The sequence below is a fragment of the Cyclopterus lumpus genome, chromosome 18 (assembly GCF_009769545.1).
Source record: "Cyclopterus lumpus isolate fCycLum1 chromosome 18, fCycLum1.pri, whole genome shotgun sequence".
NCBI classification, from domain to species: Eukaryota; Metazoa; Chordata; class Actinopteri; order Perciformes; family Cyclopteridae; genus Cyclopterus; species Cyclopterus lumpus.
Window position 1 is genome coordinate 4445660 of NC_046983.1, and position 19271 is coordinate 4464930.

Below are 19271 nucleotides of genomic sequence, written 5' to 3' on the forward strand. Positions count from 1 at the left end.
AATTAGGAAAACTCACCCAAAAAAAGAAAAGAAATCCCACAAAATATTTAGAATTTCAAATTCTAAACTAATACATATATATTGGTGTCTTAATTAAGTGTAACTAGCATTTGCTTGAAAGGTTTGATTAACATCTGGCGGTGTAAGGATTCCTTCACTTCCTGTTATTAAAGAGGTGGGGTGATATCCTGCCTAACTGCAAAATCAGGTTAGTTTACATGGCAAAGTGTTTATCAAATGTACATAGTATCAAATTGAGATTCAGGATTCAACTTGCACAAGTACAACAAATGTTAAATATGGATATTACATTAACATAATTTTTTTCCCATACTGTTATGATATGGTGTAGTTGGTGGACCCAAACACACGCTCGCACAGCAGAGGGACAAGATAAGCACAAGCTTCGGTGTACGGTGTACTCTGCAGGAAACCTGTTCGCACAGATGAGTAGTATATATAGGGTAAATTTGCGCGTATACGTAATATATTATACAGGGTGGTTAGGTATTGTTGATTCTTTCACCTCTGGACCCCTCTTCTGCTGCTTCTTTGACCAGGACTGCTGCTGCTGTTTCTGTTGCTGCTCATTTGGATTCTTTGCAAGATGCAGTCTGCCGGTGGTTTGGATAAGACCCCCACTGGACGTGCTATAGGTATGTCGGCAGACTTTAGACCTAACAATACAACTGTGGATGCTGCCCGGCCCCAGAGACTTCAGAAGGATGGTCTTACTACTGAGAGGACCCCGGTCTTAGAGATAGAACACAAGGGCTTAAACGGGTATGTTTACAGGGTTATGTATAATAATGGTATGGTAGCACTTGGGGCTAGCAAGGAATATGACAGTGTAGAGGATGTAGATGTTGTTACTAGATGGGAGGGGTTAATGTCTGTGAAAGATTGGCAACAGTTTTGCACAGTTGTCTCTGTGGAGCTTGATCATCGTGGTTTTCAGAAGTCGCTTTATACGGCTCAGTGGTACAGTGTTGCAGGACCAAAAATACACCATCTTAGAGCAGTTTGCTACAACAGACGACCCAACGGTTTTTATGTTGGTAGTGGTCCAGTTTTGAGCGCGAGCGCTACAGCCACGAAACGTGACGTAATGACGTCTCGGCAGCCGGTTCGGCACCGTCATTTTACGTACACATCGTCGAAATCAGACAAACATTCAGTCACATCTCGCAAGATTTTCAGAATGAGACTTCGGCTTGACGATAAACAGACCGGATCAAGAGAACGCCTAAAAAATATATATATAATAACAATCTGAGCGCGTCGGTGGCAAGAACAAACACTTTCTTAGTACATTGACAGTGAGGAATTGCCCTGAAGATATACAATGCAGCCCGTTTAGTTTAAATACATAATAAGTACAACATACAACACTGTAGTTATTTTCTTTGCTGTAGTTCAAGGGAGACAACATGTGGAAGCTTACTAAGACTCCTCCTGAACTTCTGTAAGTATTAAAGTGCCATTTTACTCATTTTCAACCTGAATCTTATTGTTGCAATGCAGGTTTGTGTTCCTCAGCATGCTCCATCTGCTGTCCACCCCATGATGTAAACTAATTACAGATACACTTAATTAAAGGGATTTATTCTCCCAAGAGAGCTTCTTTTTTTTTTTTTTACAATTGCATAGGTTTTTAGATCAAATTATTTTACCTGATGGTTCAAAGTTATACGTTTCTTCATTATTTCTATCCCCAAAAGCATGACTCACCTGGATCAGCAAAATCAGTGTGCAGATTATGAGACAAATTAAAATGCATGTGTAAAGAACTAAAAGTATATTGACGGTATATTGGAAACAAAAGTTTATTGACACATTTAAAAGAACCAACATTTTAAAAATACAGAAGATTAAAAACATGTGATGATTTCTTTTAAATCATCTTCTAATAGATTAACTGTACAAAAGACTCGTCAGATAGCAAAGCTGCCCGCAAGGATTACATTTTTTAAAAAGCTGCAAATATTGATTAAACAGATTTTGTTTTTCATGTCTTTATTGATCTGGAAGAGAACAAAAGAATATAGAGAGTAACGTTATTTAAAATGTGCTTAAAGGTGCTTCAAGAAATGTTACTCTACTGGACTATTGACTATATGTAAAACAAATTGTTTAATTATCACTGCATTATTACCACGAGATGTTCCTGGTTTGATTTCAGAATAAACAGTTTCATCCGCTTCTGCAGATCTTGATCTCCCTATGAATGGAAAGATGAATTTGAATAATGTTTACTAGTAATACCCCTGTACTGATACAAAAAAACAACACAGGAGAAAATAGATTACAATATTAGGCAGAATAGGTTATAATGATAATGGAAGTAGGAATAAACAGCAATGGTTTCAGAATATGTTAAAACTATTTTTTATTTTTTTATTTAAACAATGTCCGTTTTGAAGTGACACATAACTCACTTTACACAAAGACTCAGTGTGATGAGGAGGAGCGGCTGCAGGTGGACGAAGACTTTACTTACGTTCATCTCTCTTGTCTTTATTGTGAGGGTAAACCTGGGCATACATCACATTGTCGTCTAAAACAAAAGACACATTTTTAGTTATATATCGATGAATGAATACAGATGAATGAAATGTGTCATGCGGTTATGTTTATTTTATGATTGCATAGTAGTGTCAGATATTACAATTTAAAAAAGTAAGATTAACAACAATTTATTTCAAAAATGTGTAGGATTTGAATATTGTTGTTTTGATGACACTGGGCCATAGTAAATACCAAATGAAGACTTATTTAGAAAGATCTGTTGTACCTGCAGCTGAAGACATCTTCACGTCCGAGTAAACGGCGCTCTCTTCTGCTTCATTATTCTTCCCTGTCACAAAGATAAGAGGAGAGCATGACGAGTCCATCCTGCACTTCAAGACCTTTTTTTTATGTAATCGTCTTTAACAGATAACCAACAATAGAATGTTCATGTTTAAAGTAAATTATACATTAATAAATGAATCAGGATAAAAGCTGACCATGGAGAAGAGAGGCATATGCATTATTTTGAGTTTCAACCTGGTTGGTCACGTGGTCTGTAGCTGGGCTCTGATTGGTGCTCTGAGACCTGGTGGACCCAGAACAGGAAGTAAGTGTATTTAATGAGGAACGTGTAAAGTACTGCTGTTATGTTCAGAAAGAGAGAAGAGAGTTTTGTACCAACCTCACGAGGCGTGAATCTGGAAGAAAAAGACTTTTGCTGTTTTATAATTGTTCTATTGTTACTACACAACATGTTATTATATCTGTGACTGACTTCTTAGATTGTAATCAATCTAATATCAGAAGGAACAGATCTCACCTTTTGACTTTCTGTAGCAATACAGAACCAGCAGCAGCAGAATAATCAGTGAAACTCCACAAACCAGACCAACAACCAACAGCACGGGAACTGGAGAGCTTGTTGTTGCAGCTTCAGAATATACACACAAATACACATAATCATCAATAGATACACAAGTATGTCTGACTTAAAGAAATAGTTTAAACCAACTTAAAACAGCGTTTTTAATCTTATACTCACATTTAACTGACAACCAACTCTCTGGTGACGTCAAACTCCTGAAACCTTGTGGTGAATCTCTTCCTTCACATTTATAAAAACCTTCATCTGACTTTGTAACTTCAGAGATAAACAGCTCCCCGCTGGCATCATTTGAGATGAGTTTGCCATTTTTATAGAAATCCACGTTATAAAGAACCTTTTCTGTCCTCAACCTGCAGCTGAGAGTGACAGAATGTCCCTCAGTCACAGGACGGACAGAGCTCACCAGGATAACATCACCGCCTGTGAAGAGAACAAAGAATAGGTATTATTATAGATATTAGGTTATTCTTGAGGCATTTTTTCACAAAAATTGCGAAGATTTGCATACCAGACTAAAACGAGTGTACCTCCTCAACCATAAGAGCTATTTGACGACGTGATTGTTTGACCTGAGTAAAGACAAAGAGCGGTGACGTTTCCCGGATCCCAGCCGAGGGTCGGCGGCTGTTTGGCGGTTGACAACGAGAGGTGCCTCATAACGAACAGGTGAGCAGACGACCTTGAGTTGGACTGTCTGTGATTGGATAAACTAAATTGAGTTGTCAACAGCAGAATAAGCCTCCGTCCGTAGTTTAGAAATAGGTTGTCCCTGATCACACGTAAAGTAAAAGCACATATTTCCACTGGGCTTTTCAGAGGGAAAGAGAATAAGTGTCCACTGGTAGGGATTTAGGTAAAAGAATAAAGAGTTTAAATAGGACTAAGGGACGCTCGTGAGAGATACCAACGTCGACTCTTAGACGATAGAAATACAAGTTGAAGTTCGCGGGAAGACGTTGATACCTCTTGTAACTGACCGGTGGCTCAGACGCGGTCAGTTTAGTTTATTACCGCGGAAGGCGAGGAGGGACACAGGGAAAGTTTTATTGTTTTCAATGCACTGTGCGGGTGGGTTTTGTAGATCTTGGTGAGTTTAACGAGACCTGAAAACCGAGCGTATCAGGACACAAAAGTGTGCTGAGAATTCCTCGGAAGAAGTTTTTCGACCAGACTACATCTCTGTGGGGCATTAAAAGGGAAATAAAAGGGGAAATCATAGTCTATGGTACAATGGGTTAAGGAGAAATTAAACAATATTTGTGAACTGGTGTTATAAACCCCAGTGATCGACCGCTGTATCCCTCTGGTACAGTAGAAGCTTCTCTGCACTCAAAATAAGAAATAGCGCCTCTAGAGGTACGAACACTCATACCCCAGTGGGCAGAGAGGGTACTGCACGGACTTAAACCTTTGACACCATCGTGTGGCCAAAATTAGGTATTACAACGACAAGATTAGTATACACTTGTTCCTCACAACAGGCTGACACACACTTTAGCAACCAAACTGACGCTGACATACACCATCAAAACAGCACAGATAGGGAATAATAATAATACTAGTAATGAATAGGTGGTGAAAGTAAGAATAAGAATAAAATACTGATAAGGAAGAATAAAAGATGTTTAAGCAAAATTCAAACTCATACACCATCAAAACAGTAACTGAAGGCACAATAATAATCATACATCTTATTGGGCTTTGGTTGTTGAGTTGCGTGTATGGAGCATGTACAAATGGTTTACTTATTCTTGTAGGACCAGGCTCTGATGCTTAATATGGTACATGGAGTTATTATATTTGTTATTTATTCTTAAAATACACATGCACACATGTACAGATGCACATATCTGTCTGTCCTTAGAAGGGGACTCTCAGGCTTATTAAACTCATTATGAAAATAAGTTTGGTTAATACGAGTCATCTATAGATGTCAACACTTTATAATAGAATGTTGAAATACTTCATAAACAAATATCTCTTAAATGAATTAAAACTCACTCTGTACAGTGATGTTGGCTGCATTGCTGAACTGTCCTGTTTCAGACTCACACCAGTACACTCCACTAATCCCAATAGAGTTGATGCTGCATGTAGATCCAGTCATGGTTCCCCAAGAAGAACAATATGTCAGGTATTTAATAAACCTTCTCACTCTCCACTCAGTAGAGTTTCCCTCACAGCTCAGTGACAGTGACTCTTTGCTGAAGAACTGCATTCTGGGAGGTCTCACTGTGAGAGACGCTGCTGGATGGAAATCTGAAAAACACACGAGGAGACAAACAAAGCACAACAAAGAAAGTAATTCCTTTTGTTTAAGGAACTACTTTCTCCTCCGGAACGCTTTATCTTTATTTATGGACTTTTTAAAAAATTATTTTGGTTTAAATTGTCCCGAGACAGGCAACAATAAACCTTCCCCTCCAGTTTAAACCTTGTGATTGTGCCTGTTTTTTCAGCTCTCTTGCACTGCCCCACCCTAGGGACATTCTAAGGCTACGAAAGCAAAACGATACCTATATGACCATCATGAATGTTATATTCCATTACTGCTATTAGATCCACCAACGTGCTTCTCACTGCACCTTTTTTAAACGCTGCTGACTTCATGTTTGTTAGCTGCAGAATAACCTGAAGTGCACTGAAGAATAATGCATGGGATGATTCCTTTACTGCCCTTGAATCCCAAAAGAACAAGACCTGAAGAAGAGATCTAGCATAGCAAGCATAACAAGTCATTGTATAGTTGCATTTTGGAGTGAACCCTAATGTAAAAGCAGCCATGTACCAAACTAGACGTCTCCCCCTTACATCTAAAAGCTGTATTTAAAGGTTTGGGGGGAAAGAGAGAAGGAGGGAAATGAATGAAGGAAAGGACTTAAGGAAAGAGGGGAAACAAAAAGTAAATGGCCTTAGTTGCATGTATTGAAATCAAACACGTCTTAAGGTAAATTTAAATTAACCAATAGAAATAATAAATGCTATTCATGAGAGAAAATATGATTGTAAGGCATATGATTGTAAGGCCAACTGAAATAAAAAAAATGTCAATATGTAATGTCGTGGCCTTAAAAAATTGGATTATTTATTTCAAAAGTTTAGAATTAATATGAACACTTTGTGTGTGAAGATGAGAAGGAGGGTCAAGAGATTCATTCATGTTAAAATGTTCTAGAGAGAAGTTTAGAAAACTTGTTTGAGGTCAAATGTCACCACAACAGTTAGTCTGAACTAACCTACCTCCAGACCAGATGAACTGAGGTTCACTCTACGAAGAGTAGAACACTGGATCTCCTCTTCCAGCTCTGCACACATATCCTGCTGTGTGCGTCTGTCCATGAACAATGAAGGAGTCCTCTTCAGTCCCAGTGGAGCTACCAGGTAGCAGCTCATAGCTGTAGGACTCCAGTTTGGGAACAACCTGGTACCAGAAGAACCTCCATCCTGCAGATGGATGTTCAACCCTGCAGGTCAGAGTCACTGAGTCTCCAGGACTCGGCCACAATGGAGACACAGTGAGGACCGGCTTGGGTTTATCTGTTGGGAAGACATGTTATGATGAGTCGTGAGTGGGTTACATGCACCGCTTGTAAACTACATCATGTTTTCACTTTAAATATATTAACAATGTTACATGCTATCAGTTACAATGTAAATAATTTAACATTAAGTTGGAGACAGAAGAAGATGTCAAAGTCACTCTTCCTTTAAGAAATGACAGGTTCACTAAGTAATGAGCACATTTCCCCTGAAGGAGGCGCCACACTCAGCTGCTCTGTTAGATACATTCATGTTGTCACTAATTATTCACCGACTACTTTCTAGGATGTGTTGTCCTATATTCATTTCTCAAAATGGATACAACACTGGATGGTTTGTCTTATTATTATTATGCAAATATCTCATGCAACATCTGAACCCTGTCAATCTATTTTGTTCATATATTTATGGTCCTTGGATTACACGGTTAAACAGCTGCATAAAAGCTTTATGTATCTTACAGTAATATTTACACATTATCACTATACGGTATATTATAATAGCACTTTGTCACGGACAGGTTTATTATATCAACATGGCTAATAAATAAACAAATGTTTTTAGTGATTTTGGTCATGATGGTAAAACTCTGTTCACTTACCTGTTACATTTAGAGACACTTTATTACTTTCTAAAACAGCTGGTGATCTCTTGTGAGTTGCATAACACTGATATTCCCCAGTGAAGCCTGGAGTTACAGGTGGTGATATAATTATCTTGTCTGTGCGATAGTCGAGAAAATTAACGCCATTCTTCCTGAATGTGTACAACCAGCCAGTCTCTTCTCCTGTCCTCACGTCACATGTGAAGGTAACAGACTCTCCAGTAAAGAAAGTGGACCTGTTTGGATCAGTGGACAGCCAAATATCTAGAAACAAGGGGAAATGTGAAAATGAGTGATCATAAATTCACTAAACAGAACACATTAATATAATGTGTTAAAGAGTGACAATAGGTGGAGAATTGTCTTGAGTGAATATATAAAAATAAGAAAGGAAGTTGTATAAAAACCTTGAGCGTGTCCACAGTAGAGGAGAATATTCATCACTAAAATAAAGTTAGAAACATCATCCTCAAATTGAAACTATTAACATCAGGCATGTAAAAGGTTTTCTCTATAAAACTATGATTAAAACATAGAAAGTACTCACAGAAAAGCTCCGCCACACAAACTAAAGTGAGTCCCATCCTCACGTCCTCACTGACTCTCTGACACTCTGCTTCTGAGGAAAGATTTTGTAACTCTTAGACTTTAAGCAAAGTTTGAAACCGCATCATTTTCTGCAACTTCTTCTTCAGTTAAACTTCCTTCCCTTTTCCATAAAGCTCACTCAACTAGAGAGTTTATATCTAAAAAGTTACACATTAGATTTAGTGGTGGAATCGTGTTGTCTGAAGGAAAACACACACTTACGCTAGATAGCAGAGAAAGGTGGAGAAAGCCACTGATGCAGTTTATTTATTTTAAAATTATTTGGCTAAACCTTTTTGCACATCTTCCTCTCAGAATAAAAGCTGGCAATCATCCAACTATGGTGTATATACAAGATGTGAAAACAAGTTCAGACCGGAGCAGTTGATGAGTCATTCTTAGTCATTATTCTGTTAATTCATCGACTCATAGTGTGGCTCACATCATCTTTGCCCTTTTTTAGCTCTTCCTCCATTTCCTTTGACATGTCAATCTTTTTTAATGAAACCCAGAACATCACAGGTGTGTCCCTTTTCCTGTCATGTGAGAGAGGGTCACGTTCGTATGGTTTCTAATGTCACTATTGCACGTACCAGTTGAAAGCCTTTCCCTCTTTTTTATCACAGCTCCGATGTTGTTATCACAGCATCAGCGGCCATCGCTGGCCTTTTCCATGATAGCCTGACCATACACCTGCTATGTCTCTTTAGTAGTAATGTCAGCCTTATTATACATATGCTATGCCTCTTTAGTAGTAATGTCAGCCTTACTATACACCTGCTTGTGTCTGTAGCTAATTACACATCAAAACTGACTAGGATGACATGTGGTGTTCCCCAAGGTTCACTACTGGGGCCTCATCTGTTCAACATCTACATGGTTCCACTGGCTCAGATTATGAAAAACAACAACGTGTGTTATCATAATTATGCAGACGACACAAATCCACATAACTATATCACCAGGGGATTATAATCCCATACAAGGGCTAGCTAAATGCATTGAAGAAATCAACAACTGGATGTTCCAGAATTTTCATCAATTAAATAAAGATAAAACAGAAGTAATTGTTTTTTGGTCCCAACGTCAGCGCTCAGCTCCAATCACTGATGTTGAAAACCACAAACTAAGCCAGAAATTCTAGGTGTAGTTATGGATTCAGACCTTAACCTGAACAGCCATATCAAGACAATTACAAAATCAGCCTACCACCACCTGAAGTATATATCAAGGGATTAGAGGACTTGTGTCTCAACAGGATTTGGAGAAACTTGTCCATGCATTTATTACTGTTAATTCTTTGGAAGGTACTACTCCGCTTTAATACTCTTAAGTGTAGTGTAGTAAGCATTTTAAAGGGCTATTTGACTTATAAATGTGTGGAAATGTGTTATCTAATAATATTTTTTTTTGCTAGAGAAATGGCAGTCAGAAACACTGCTGTCAGCTTTGTGCTGGAAGTTTATTGATGCATCAAAAGGTCAAACATAAGAAAACAAACTAAATACATCCAGGTGAAACCAAAGTACACACAGGAGCTGTCAAAAACCATTTTTTAAATGTTGGACAAATACAAACTCCAAAAACAGAAATGTGGACGCTCTATCCTCAAAAATGAAAGAGAGGATGACTTTATATCCGCATTATCATCCATTCAAAGTTGTGTACAACAAAGTGACTGTACCAGAAGAGAGAAGAAAACTGTATATACAAAACACTCATTCCTAACATTTGATTTATTATATGTAATAAAGTGAAGACCTTTCACCAAGTAAAACTGAATATTAAAGCCAGATGATGTATTTTCTTTAAATGATGTGCTAATAGGGTTAACTGTACAACATACTGTATTATTGAAGGAAAGAAGAAGTTCACACAATAATAATTATAAAAAAGACAAGGATGTGGTTTTTCATGTTGTCATCCATTCTCTGGTTCTGTCCATAAAGATATGTTATTGACCTGGAAGAACGCAAATGAAAAATAGATTTAAGGTTATTTAAGAGTTACAGGTGCCTTTTGACATGTTACTCATGTCTCTGAATATTGTGTAATACAGTTATCTATTGTGTTGCCAACTAATGTTTTGAGACATTAATAATCAGATTTATGTGATTTTTAATGGATCAAACATTACATTACATTACATTACATGACATTTAGCTGACGCTTTTATCCAAAGCGACTTACAATAAGTGCATTAAACCATGAGTCCAAACTCAGAACAACAAGAATCAAGCAAGTACAATTTCTTCAATAACGTCAAACTACAGAGTACTATCCGTAAGTGCCATTTAAGTGCTACTAAAGTGCTAAACAACAAAGTGCTATCGGTAAGGGACATTTAAGTGCTACTAGAGTGCTACTACGGCTCTACCTTCCCTATTCAAGGTATAGTCGAAAAAGATGTGTTTTTAGTTTGCCACAGAAGGTGTAGAGACTTTCTGCTGTCCTGATGTCAATGGGGAGCTCGTTCCACCAATGAGGAGCCAGTACAGCAAACAGTCGTGATTTTGTTGAGTGTTTTAGCGCGAAGTGAAGGAGCTACAAGCCGATTGGGGTCGTATTCTCCTGATGCTGTACAGCATGTATCTACAGGAGCGTGTTATTGCGGTAATGTCGGCAGTCAGGGAGAGTTGACTGTCGAGTGTCACTCCGAGGTTCCTGGCAGTCGGAGTCGGAGCCAGCACTGAGTTGTTGAAGTTAATAGTTAGGTCGTGGGTGGGAGAGCCTTTTCCTGGAAGGAGGAGAAGTTCAGTCTTGTCCAGGTTAATTTCAGGTGGTGAGCGGACATCCACTGAGAGATGTCGGTCAGACAGGCAGAGATTCGTGCTGCTACCTGTGTTTCAGATTGGGGAAACGAGAGGATCAGTTGGGTGTCGTCAGCATAGCTGTGGTAGGTGAAGCCATGCGAGCGAATGACAGAGCCAAGAGAGTTGGTGTACAGGGAGAAGAGAAGAGGACCAAGGACTGAACCCTGAGGGACCCCAGTAGTCAGAGGACAAGGCTCAGACACAGATCCTCTCCAGGTTACCCGGTAAGAGCGGTTGGTGAGGTAGGATGAGAAGAGTGAGAGCGCGGTGCCTGAGATACCCAGGTCCTGGAGGGAGGACATGAGGATCTGGTGGTTCACTGTGTCAAAGGCAGCGGAAAGGTCTAGAAGGATAAGGACAGAGGAGAGAGAGGCTGCTCTAGCAGTGTGAAGCTGCTCAGAGACAGCAAGGAGGGCAGTCTCTGTTGAGTGGCCTGCCTTGAATCCAGACTGGTGGGGGTCTAGAAGGTTGTTACAGTGGAGAAAGGAGGAGACTTGGTTAAAGATAGCTCGCTCTAGAGTTTTGGAAAGTAAGGGGAGGAGAGAGACAGGTCTGTAGTTATTGACTTCAGACATTCAAACACATCTGTAAAGCAACATGCTGCATGTGAAACAGACAAACTTAAACATATTCAAACTGTTTAAAAGCTCTTATTTTCAGTCATTGTTGTATGTGAATTGGTGTCTCCAGGTGGTCGTAATAAAGAAATACACTCAAAGTCGTAGTACAAAGTCAAACTAAAGAAAAGAGGGAAGCCCTGAACGACATGTCTGATCTCCCAACTTTATTAACAAGTGAACCTCACACACGAACCCAGCACCCTTTCTTTGAGTCATTTAAGACGTACTGCAAAAGGCACATCGTCTGTCAACGTCTTCTGCATGACTAACTGTTCTTAGGAAAACTTACAACTACTAAGTAACAGTTTCATAACCACATACATTTCATTTCAAAATCTCTCCAGAATTTTAACTTGTGGTGGCACTTAACAGATGTATTCATTTATTAATGAAACAGTTATTTAACATAAACCTGAACTATTGGGATCTGGGTGGCCTACCAGTCACCAACATAGCTGCAGTGGATTATTCTGCCACTCGATACACTGGACTGTTACCTTTTGTTTAACGGATTATTTATTTTATAATACAATTGTGTAACCGAGTAATCATGTAGATATTATTTATATTAATTATTTATATTTTTTAAATTATTTATATTTATTATTATTTATATACATTCCTAATTAGTTAACACTAACTACAGACAATCATAGACACATTACCTATTTATGAATCCTCCGTTGCTCTGAGGATTAACAAGAGTCCTTTGGGTCTATTGTTCAGCGCAGGTACATATTTACAACAGCAGGTGACAGGAAAAGGGACACACCTGTGATGTTCTGGGTTTCATTAAAAAAGATTGACATGTCAAAGGAAATGGAGGAAGAGCTTAAAAGGGCAAAGATGATGTCAGCCACACTATGAGACGATGATTTAACAGAATAATGACTGTTTCAAACTTTGCTCAAAGTCTAAGAGTTACAAAATCTTTCCTCAGAAGCAGAGTGTCAGAGAGTCAGTGAGGACGTGAGGATGGGACTCACTTTAGTTTGTGTGCCGGGGCTTTTCTGTGAGTACTTTCTATGTTTTAATCATAGTTTTATAGAGAAAACCTTTTACATGCCTGATGTTAATAGTTTCAATTTGATGATGACGTTTCTAACTTTATTTTAGTGATGAATATTCTCCTCTACTGTGGACACGCTCAAGGTTTTTATACAACTTATTTTTATATATTCACTCAAGACAATTCTCCACCTATTGTCACTCTTTAACACATTATATTAATGTGTTCTGTTTAGTGAATTTATGATCACTCATTTTCACATTTCCCCTTGTTTCTAGATATTTGGCTGTCCACTGATCCAAACAGGTCCACTTTCTTTACTGGAGAGTCTGTTACCTTCACATGTGACGTGAGGACAGGAGAAGAGACTGGCTGGTTGTACTCATTCAGGAGGAATGGCGTTAATTTTCTCTTCTACAGCACAGACAAGATAATTAGATCACCACCTGTAACTCCAGGCTTCACTGAGAAATATCAGTGTTATGCAACTCACAAGAGATCATCAGCTGTTTTCATAGAAAGTAATAAAGTGTCTCTAACTGTAACAGGTAAGTGAACAGAGTTTTACCATCATGACCAAAATCACTAAAAACATTTGTTTATTTATTAGCCATGTTGATATAATAAACCTGTCCGTGACAAAGTGCTATTATAATATACCGTATAGTGATAATGTGTAAATATTACTGTAAGATACATAAAGCTTTTATGCAGCTGTTTAACCGTGTAATCCAAGGACCATAAATATATGAACACAATAGATTGACAGGGTTCAGATGTTGCATGAGATATTTGCATAATAATAATAAGACAAACCATCCAGTGTTGTATCCATTTTGAGAAATGAATATAGGACAACACATCCTAGGAAGTAGTCGGTGAATAATTAGTGACAACATGAATGTATCTAACAGAGCAGCTGAGTGTGGCGCCTCCTTCAGGGGAAATGTGCTCATTACTTAGTGAACCTGTCATTTCTTACAGGAAGAGTGACTTTGACATCTTCTTCTGTCTCCAACTTAATGTTAAATTATTTACATTGTAACTGATAGCATGTAACATTGTTAATATATTTAAAGTGAAAACATGATGTAGTTTACAAGCGGTGCATGTAACCCACTCACGACTCATAACATGTCTTCCCAACAGATAAACCCAAGCCGGTCCTCACTGTGTCTCCATTGTGGCCGAGTCCTGGAGACTCAGTGACTCTGACCTGCAGGGTTGAACATCCATCTGCAGGATGGAGGTTCTTCTGGTACCAGGTTGTTCCCAAACTACCATACTCCTACAGCTATGAGCTGCTACCTGGTAGCTCCACTGGGACTGAAGAGGACTCCTTCATTGTTCATGGACAGACGCACACAGCAGGATATGTGTGCAGAGCTGGAAGAGGAGATCCATTGTTCTACTCTTCGTATAGTGAACCTCAGTTCATCTGGTCTGGAGGTAGGTTAGTTCAATATTTCAGTTGGGAAATGTTTTACTGTTGTATTTCATCTCAAAATTCACTAGCAAATAAAAATATTAAAAACATTAAAAAAACAACGAATATTATTTTCATTATGCTCGTTATAATAAAGAATATTAAAAAGTGTGCTTTGTTTGTCTCCTCGTGTGTTTTTCAGATTTCCATCCAGCAGCGTCTCTCACAGTGAGTCCTCCCAGAATGCAGTTCTTCAGCAAAGAGTCACTGTCACTGAGCTGTGAGGGAAACTCTCCTGAGTGGAGAGTGAGAAGGTTTATTAAATATGTACACCTGGCATATTGTTCTTCCTTGGGAACCATGACTGGATCTACATGCAGCATCAACTCTATTGGGATTAGTGGAGTGTACTGGTGTGAGTCTGAAACAGGACAGTTCAGCAATGCAGCCAACATCACTGTACAGAGTGAGTTTTAATTCATTTAAAAGATATTTGATTCTGAAGTATTTCAATATTCTATTATAAAGTGTTGACATTTATGGATGAGTTGTATTAACCAAACTTATTTTACTCATCAAAGAGTTTTTGCCCTTTTTAGACCATTCTGTATCACACTGCCACTAAATTGACATTGGCCCAATATATTTAACATTAATTATAGCTGTAGATGTGACCATGTACATTTCCAAAGGGCCATCGTTTTCAAAATGGCTACTTTATGAATCTGTAAAACACAATAAAAAACGATGAAATGTGTCCTCATCATTTACAGCAGCTTGTTCAACCAGCTGATGTTTTTGAGCCAAACTTCCTATTCTTTGTTCTCTTCACAGGCGGTGATGTCATCCTGGTGAGCTCTGTCCATCCTGTGACTGAGGGACATTCTGTCACTCTCAGCTGCAGGTTGAGGACAGAAAAGGTTCTTTATAAAGTGGATTTCTATAAAAATGACAAACTCATCTCAAATGATGCCAGCGGGGAGCTGTTTATCTCTGAAGTTACAAAGTCAGATGAAGGTTTTTATAAATGTGAAGGAAGAGATTCACCACAAGGTTTCAGGAGTTTGACGTCACCAGAGAGTTGGTTGTCAGTTAAATGTGAGTATAAGATTAAAAACGCTGTTATAAGTTGGTTTAAACTATTTGTTTAAGTCAGACATACTTGTGTATCTATTGATGATTATGTGTATTTGTGTGTATATTCTGAAGCTGCAACAACAAGCTCTCCAGTTCCCGTGCTGTTGATTGTTGGTCTGGTTTGTGGAGTTTCACTGATTATTCTGCTGCTGCTGGTTCTGTATTGCTACAGAAAGTCAAAAGGTGAGATCTGTTCCTTCTGATATTAGATTGATTACAATCTAAGAAGTCAGTCACAGATATAATAACATGTTGTGTAGTAACAATAGAACAATTCTAAAACAGCAAAAGTCTTTTTCTTCCAGATTCACGCCTCGTGAGGTTGGTACAAAACTCTCTTCTCTCTTTCTGAACATAACAGCAGTACTTTACACGTTCCTCATTAAATACATTTACTTCCTGTTCTGGGTCCACCAGGTCTCAGAGCACCAATCAGAGCCCAGCTACAGACCACGTGACCAACCAGGTTGAAACTCAAAACAATGCATATGCCTCTCTTCTCCATGGTCAGCTTTTATCCTGATTCATTTATTAATGTATAGTTAAATTTAAAACTGACATTTCTATTTCTGGTTATCTGTTTAATAATATTACATAGTTAATATAATGTGGTTAAAATGACTGATATGACCTTGTCTTGATTTCCACGTCTCTGTAGGTGATTCTTGTCTCTATGAAACAATCAGAGGCTCTGAAGAACCTGGACATGGTACAGTATATACTGTGTGTTTATCACAGAGCTGTTAGAAATACTAAAATAAGATGAAGTGACTGCTGACAATTCCTTAAGTAAAAAAAAAGTATGTCATGAGAATAAAATGCAATAGTTTAAATGTGTTTGTCGGCCAGCAGTCTTTAAATAAAGGACATAAAATGGTCTTTTCATGCTTTCATCTGATCCTTCTAACAGGGAACAATAATGAACCAGAGGAGAGCGTTTACTCCAATGTGACGATGGGAACAGCTGCAGGTACAGACGAGTACAACAGACTTTGTACTACGACTTTGAGTGTATTTCTTTATTACGACCACCTGGAGACACCAATTCACATACAACAATGACTGTAAATAAGAGCTTTTAAACAGTTTGGATGTGTTTGAGTTTGTCTGTTTCACATGCAGCATGTTGCTTTACAGACATGTTTGAGTTGGCAACACAATATATAACTGTATTACACAATATTCAGAGATATGAGTAAAATGTCATAATGCACCTGCAACTCTTAAATAGTCACGGTAGTTCAAGGTTAGGACCCAATAGCAAGACCACAAGAGACAGTATCCGGTGTGATGTCCCGTGGCTCGTCACCGGAGGCAGGAACGGATACACCCGGAGAGGAGAGAGATCTAGTCCACGAATAGTCAAAGGACAATTTACTCCCTCAACGGGAGCCTCCAGGCGATCTGCCCATCTTGTCTGGATGCAGCCGACCGAAATCCTGAATTAGCGTGGGGTCAAGTTATCCTAGAGAGGGGCACCCATGAGCGTTACTCCGGACCGTATCCCTCCCAGTCCACGAGGTATCGGAAACCCCGACGGCGAGCATCCAAAAGTCTGTTGACCGTATGGGCCTCCGTCAATGAGTCGTGCGGGTGCTGGGGGTCTGGCCGGAGGGCACTGGTGGACACTGGTTTGATCTATGTGACAGCCTCGACTTTTTCCGGATCCGTCCTCACTTGACCCTTCTCGATGATGAACCCCAGGAACTGAGCTGAGGTTCACATGGAACTCACACTTCTCTGCCTTCACCGACAGCTTATTCTCTAGTAGGCGCCGGAGGACCATCCGGACGTGGCGCTGATGCTCCTGAAGGTCCACTGAATAGATGAGGATGTCGTCTAAGTACGCAAATACAAAACAGTTCAGGGGGTACGTTGTTTACCAATGCCTGGAATACTGCGGGGGCGTTGGTTAGTCCAAACGGCATGACCAAGTACTCGAAGTGACCCAGGGGGGTGTTGAACCCTGTTTTCCACTCATCCCCTGCTCGGATGTGCACCCAGTGGTATGCATTACGGAGGTCAAGGGAGGCCCAGAACTAGGCGGTTTTGAGGAAAAACATAAAACTGAAGACTCTCGCTGTGGTTATCAGAGAGGATGAGATGAAGCGGCCGGGTCCGGTGGGTGATTCTGACCAGGAAGCTGCCGTCTAGGGAAGTGACCACTAGCGGACACTCGAGCGTCCCTAAGGGAATCTGGACTCTGGCTATAGATTCTGTGTCTGTGACATTTTGTTCCACTCCAGGGTCCACCACATTTGAGAGAAAGAGAGAGAGAGAGGGCAAGAGTGCAAAGAGAGAGATACAGGCAACAACAGTCTTGGTAGGGGGTTGAGCGAAGGCTTGGCTCCGCTCACCAGTATCCCAACCACGACTGGCCAGCGCCCCCGTTTGGCCAGGGTTGATATACTACCGGTGGTAAGGAGCCAGATTGTCCACAGCTGTGTACCAATCAGGGATGTGGCCATGGGAGGTGTCTGGAGGGAGGCCCGAGAAAAAGAACACATGGCATAACAAAACACACGGGGGAGACTGGGGGGAAACAGAGGTTAACACTCAATGGGTCAGACGAGGGTCCTGACATAAATAACCTTACATCTCTTTTCCATTTGCTTTCTTCCAGGTCAATAACACACCTTTAATGACAGAACCAGTGGAATGGATGTCAATATGAAAAACCACATCCTTGTCTTTTTTTTTTATAATCATTGTGTGAATTTCTTCTTTCCTTCTATGAGACAGTATTTTGCATAGTTAACCTATTAGCACATAATCTAAGGAAAATACATCATATAGCTTTAATATTCAGTTTTACTTTGTGAAAAGACTTCACATTATTACATGTAATAAATCAAATGTTAGGATTGAGTGTTTTGTATATAGTGTTTTTCTCTCTTCTGGTACAGTCACTTTGTTGTACACAACTTTGAATGGAGGCTGGTTTAAAAAGCAGAAACAAATGTGAAATCTTTGAGCTTCAGTACTATGGTGATAATGCGGATATAAAGCTTCCACATTTATAACATTGAATCTGTTTTTGGAGTTTGTATTCGTCCAACATTTTTAAAAATGATTTGACAGGTGCTGTGTGTATTTTGGTTTCACCTGGATGTATTTAGTTTGTTTTCTTATGTTTGACCTTTTGATGCATCAATAAACTTCCAGCACTGAGCTGCCAGCAGTGTTTCTGACTGCCATTTCTTTAGCAAAAAAAATATTATTCGATAAGATTACTAGGAACACATTTCCACACATTCTATTCATAAGATTCATGTTTTTAACAATTAAAATGGCCCTTTAAAATACTTACTAAACTACAGTTAAGAATCTTAAAGCTTAGTACCTTCCACATGTTGTCTCCCAGTTGTATATTTCCCTTATAAAGTATTTGACCTGGTCATGATTTAATCTAATTAAACAGGAATAGATCACAGCTATGTAAATATGATATTACTGCATCCTTAAAGTCTCTGCATATAGAGTCCTGTATTCACCACTGCAGCTGTTGCTCGATGTGAATATGTGAAACGGATGAGGAGCAAACCGCGACGCTTAAAAACGATTAAGAGTGTTTTGCTTGTTGTATAAAAATTAAAGACTTAAATACAAACCACGATATTCACCAAGATCCTGGCTGCAAAATGAAATGTCACACGCAGGCTTTTGTACATTTCAACCTCCTCTTTTTTTTCTCTTTTACAGAACAACTTTAAGTTGACTGGTCACACTTTTTGTTGTTTGATGGCGCAGAAAGTTAATGTAAATTAACATCAGACATTTACAGTATTAATATATATGTGTGATACATGTTGTCCAATGTGCTCCAGGTACTCTGGATTAGTGAAGCGTTCAGAATTATTATTTTTTTCCTTCTTCCCCCGACGGAAATCCCTCGTCAGAAACTGACACGCAAATGATAAGACTGGTACAGGCGATGTCATGTCAACTATTCCAGTGTAAATGTAAATTTGTTATTATATTTACAATATTTCTTTCTTCTCCAGAACCATCTCGCGACCCCCACCCCAGGTTGATACATTACTGCATGTATAAGCATGCATTTCATATTCATACAGTATCGTACACATACGTTCTTTATTGTTTAATTGTACATCTAGAATAAGAGGAGGCTGTTTA

The 19271-nt window shown here is 39.1% G+C and overlaps 2 protein-coding genes across 3 annotated transcripts in view; one reads left to right on the top strand and one right to left on the bottom strand.

The window, feature by feature from the left end:
• LOC117748126 overlaps positions 1-18312 on the top strand; it is a 36633-nt gene extending 18321 nt beyond the window's left edge. The window contains exons 23-32 of the mRNA XM_034557757.1: positions 12850-13119; positions 13721-14020; positions 14200-14463; positions 14832-15095; positions 15207-15317; positions 15440-15455; positions 15552-15640; positions 15793-15843; positions 16045-16104; positions 17758-18312. Of these exons, the coding sequence (XP_034413648.1) occupies positions 12850-13119; positions 13721-14020; positions 14200-14463; positions 14832-15095; positions 15207-15317; positions 15440-15455; positions 15552-15640; positions 15793-15843; positions 16045-16104; positions 17758-17765 (1433 nt within the window). The 3' untranslated portion in view covers positions 17766-18312. The remainder of the gene's footprint in view (positions 1-12849; positions 13120-13720; positions 14021-14199; positions 14464-14831; positions 15096-15206; positions 15318-15439; positions 15456-15551; positions 15641-15792; positions 15844-16044; positions 16105-17757) is intronic.
• LOC117747837 (high affinity immunoglobulin gamma Fc receptor I-like) lies at positions 1811-8466 on the bottom strand. 2 transcript variants are annotated; one of them, XM_034557328.1, is made up of 13 exons: positions 8352-8466; positions 8089-8160; positions 7949-7984; positions 7539-7805; positions 6638-6934; positions 5399-5656; positions 3554-3817; positions 3332-3442; positions 3194-3209; positions 3009-3097; positions 2795-2857; positions 2501-2557; positions 1811-2221 (listed from the first exon to the last, which is right to left on the bottom strand). In XM_034557328.1, exons 6-13 carry the CDS (start codon positions 5613-5615, stop codon positions 2094-2096), a joined length of 945 nt encoding a protein of 314 aa, XP_034413219.1. In that variant the 5' UTR covers positions 5616-5656; positions 6638-6934; positions 7539-7805; positions 7949-7984; positions 8089-8160; positions 8352-8466; the 3' UTR covers positions 1811-2093. The 2 variants fall into 2 exon arrangements, with proteins under 2 accessions (XP_034413219.1, XP_034413220.1); XM_034557329.1 differs by lacking the exons at positions 6638-6934; positions 7539-7805; positions 7949-7984; positions 8089-8160; positions 8352-8466 and having other exon boundaries at positions 1811-2024; positions 2156-2221; positions 5399-5716.
• Positions 18313-19271: the final 959 nt, after the last annotated feature.

Bases quoted from the DNA above. Each gene is read 5' to 3' on its own strand.
- LOC117747837 (XM_034557328.1), bottom strand. From the start codon at position 5,615: ATGCAGTTCTTCAGCAAAGAGTCACTGTCACTGAGCTGTGAGGGAAAC. The intron at 2,558-2,794 runs GTACAACAGATC...CTTTTGTTTTAG, and splicing joins GAAGATGTCTTCAGCTGCAG to ACGACAATGTGATGTATGCC. The intron at 2,222-2,500 runs GTAAGTAAAGTC...TTCCATTCATAG, and splicing joins TAAAGACAAGAGAGATGAAC to GGAGATCAAGATCTGCAGAA.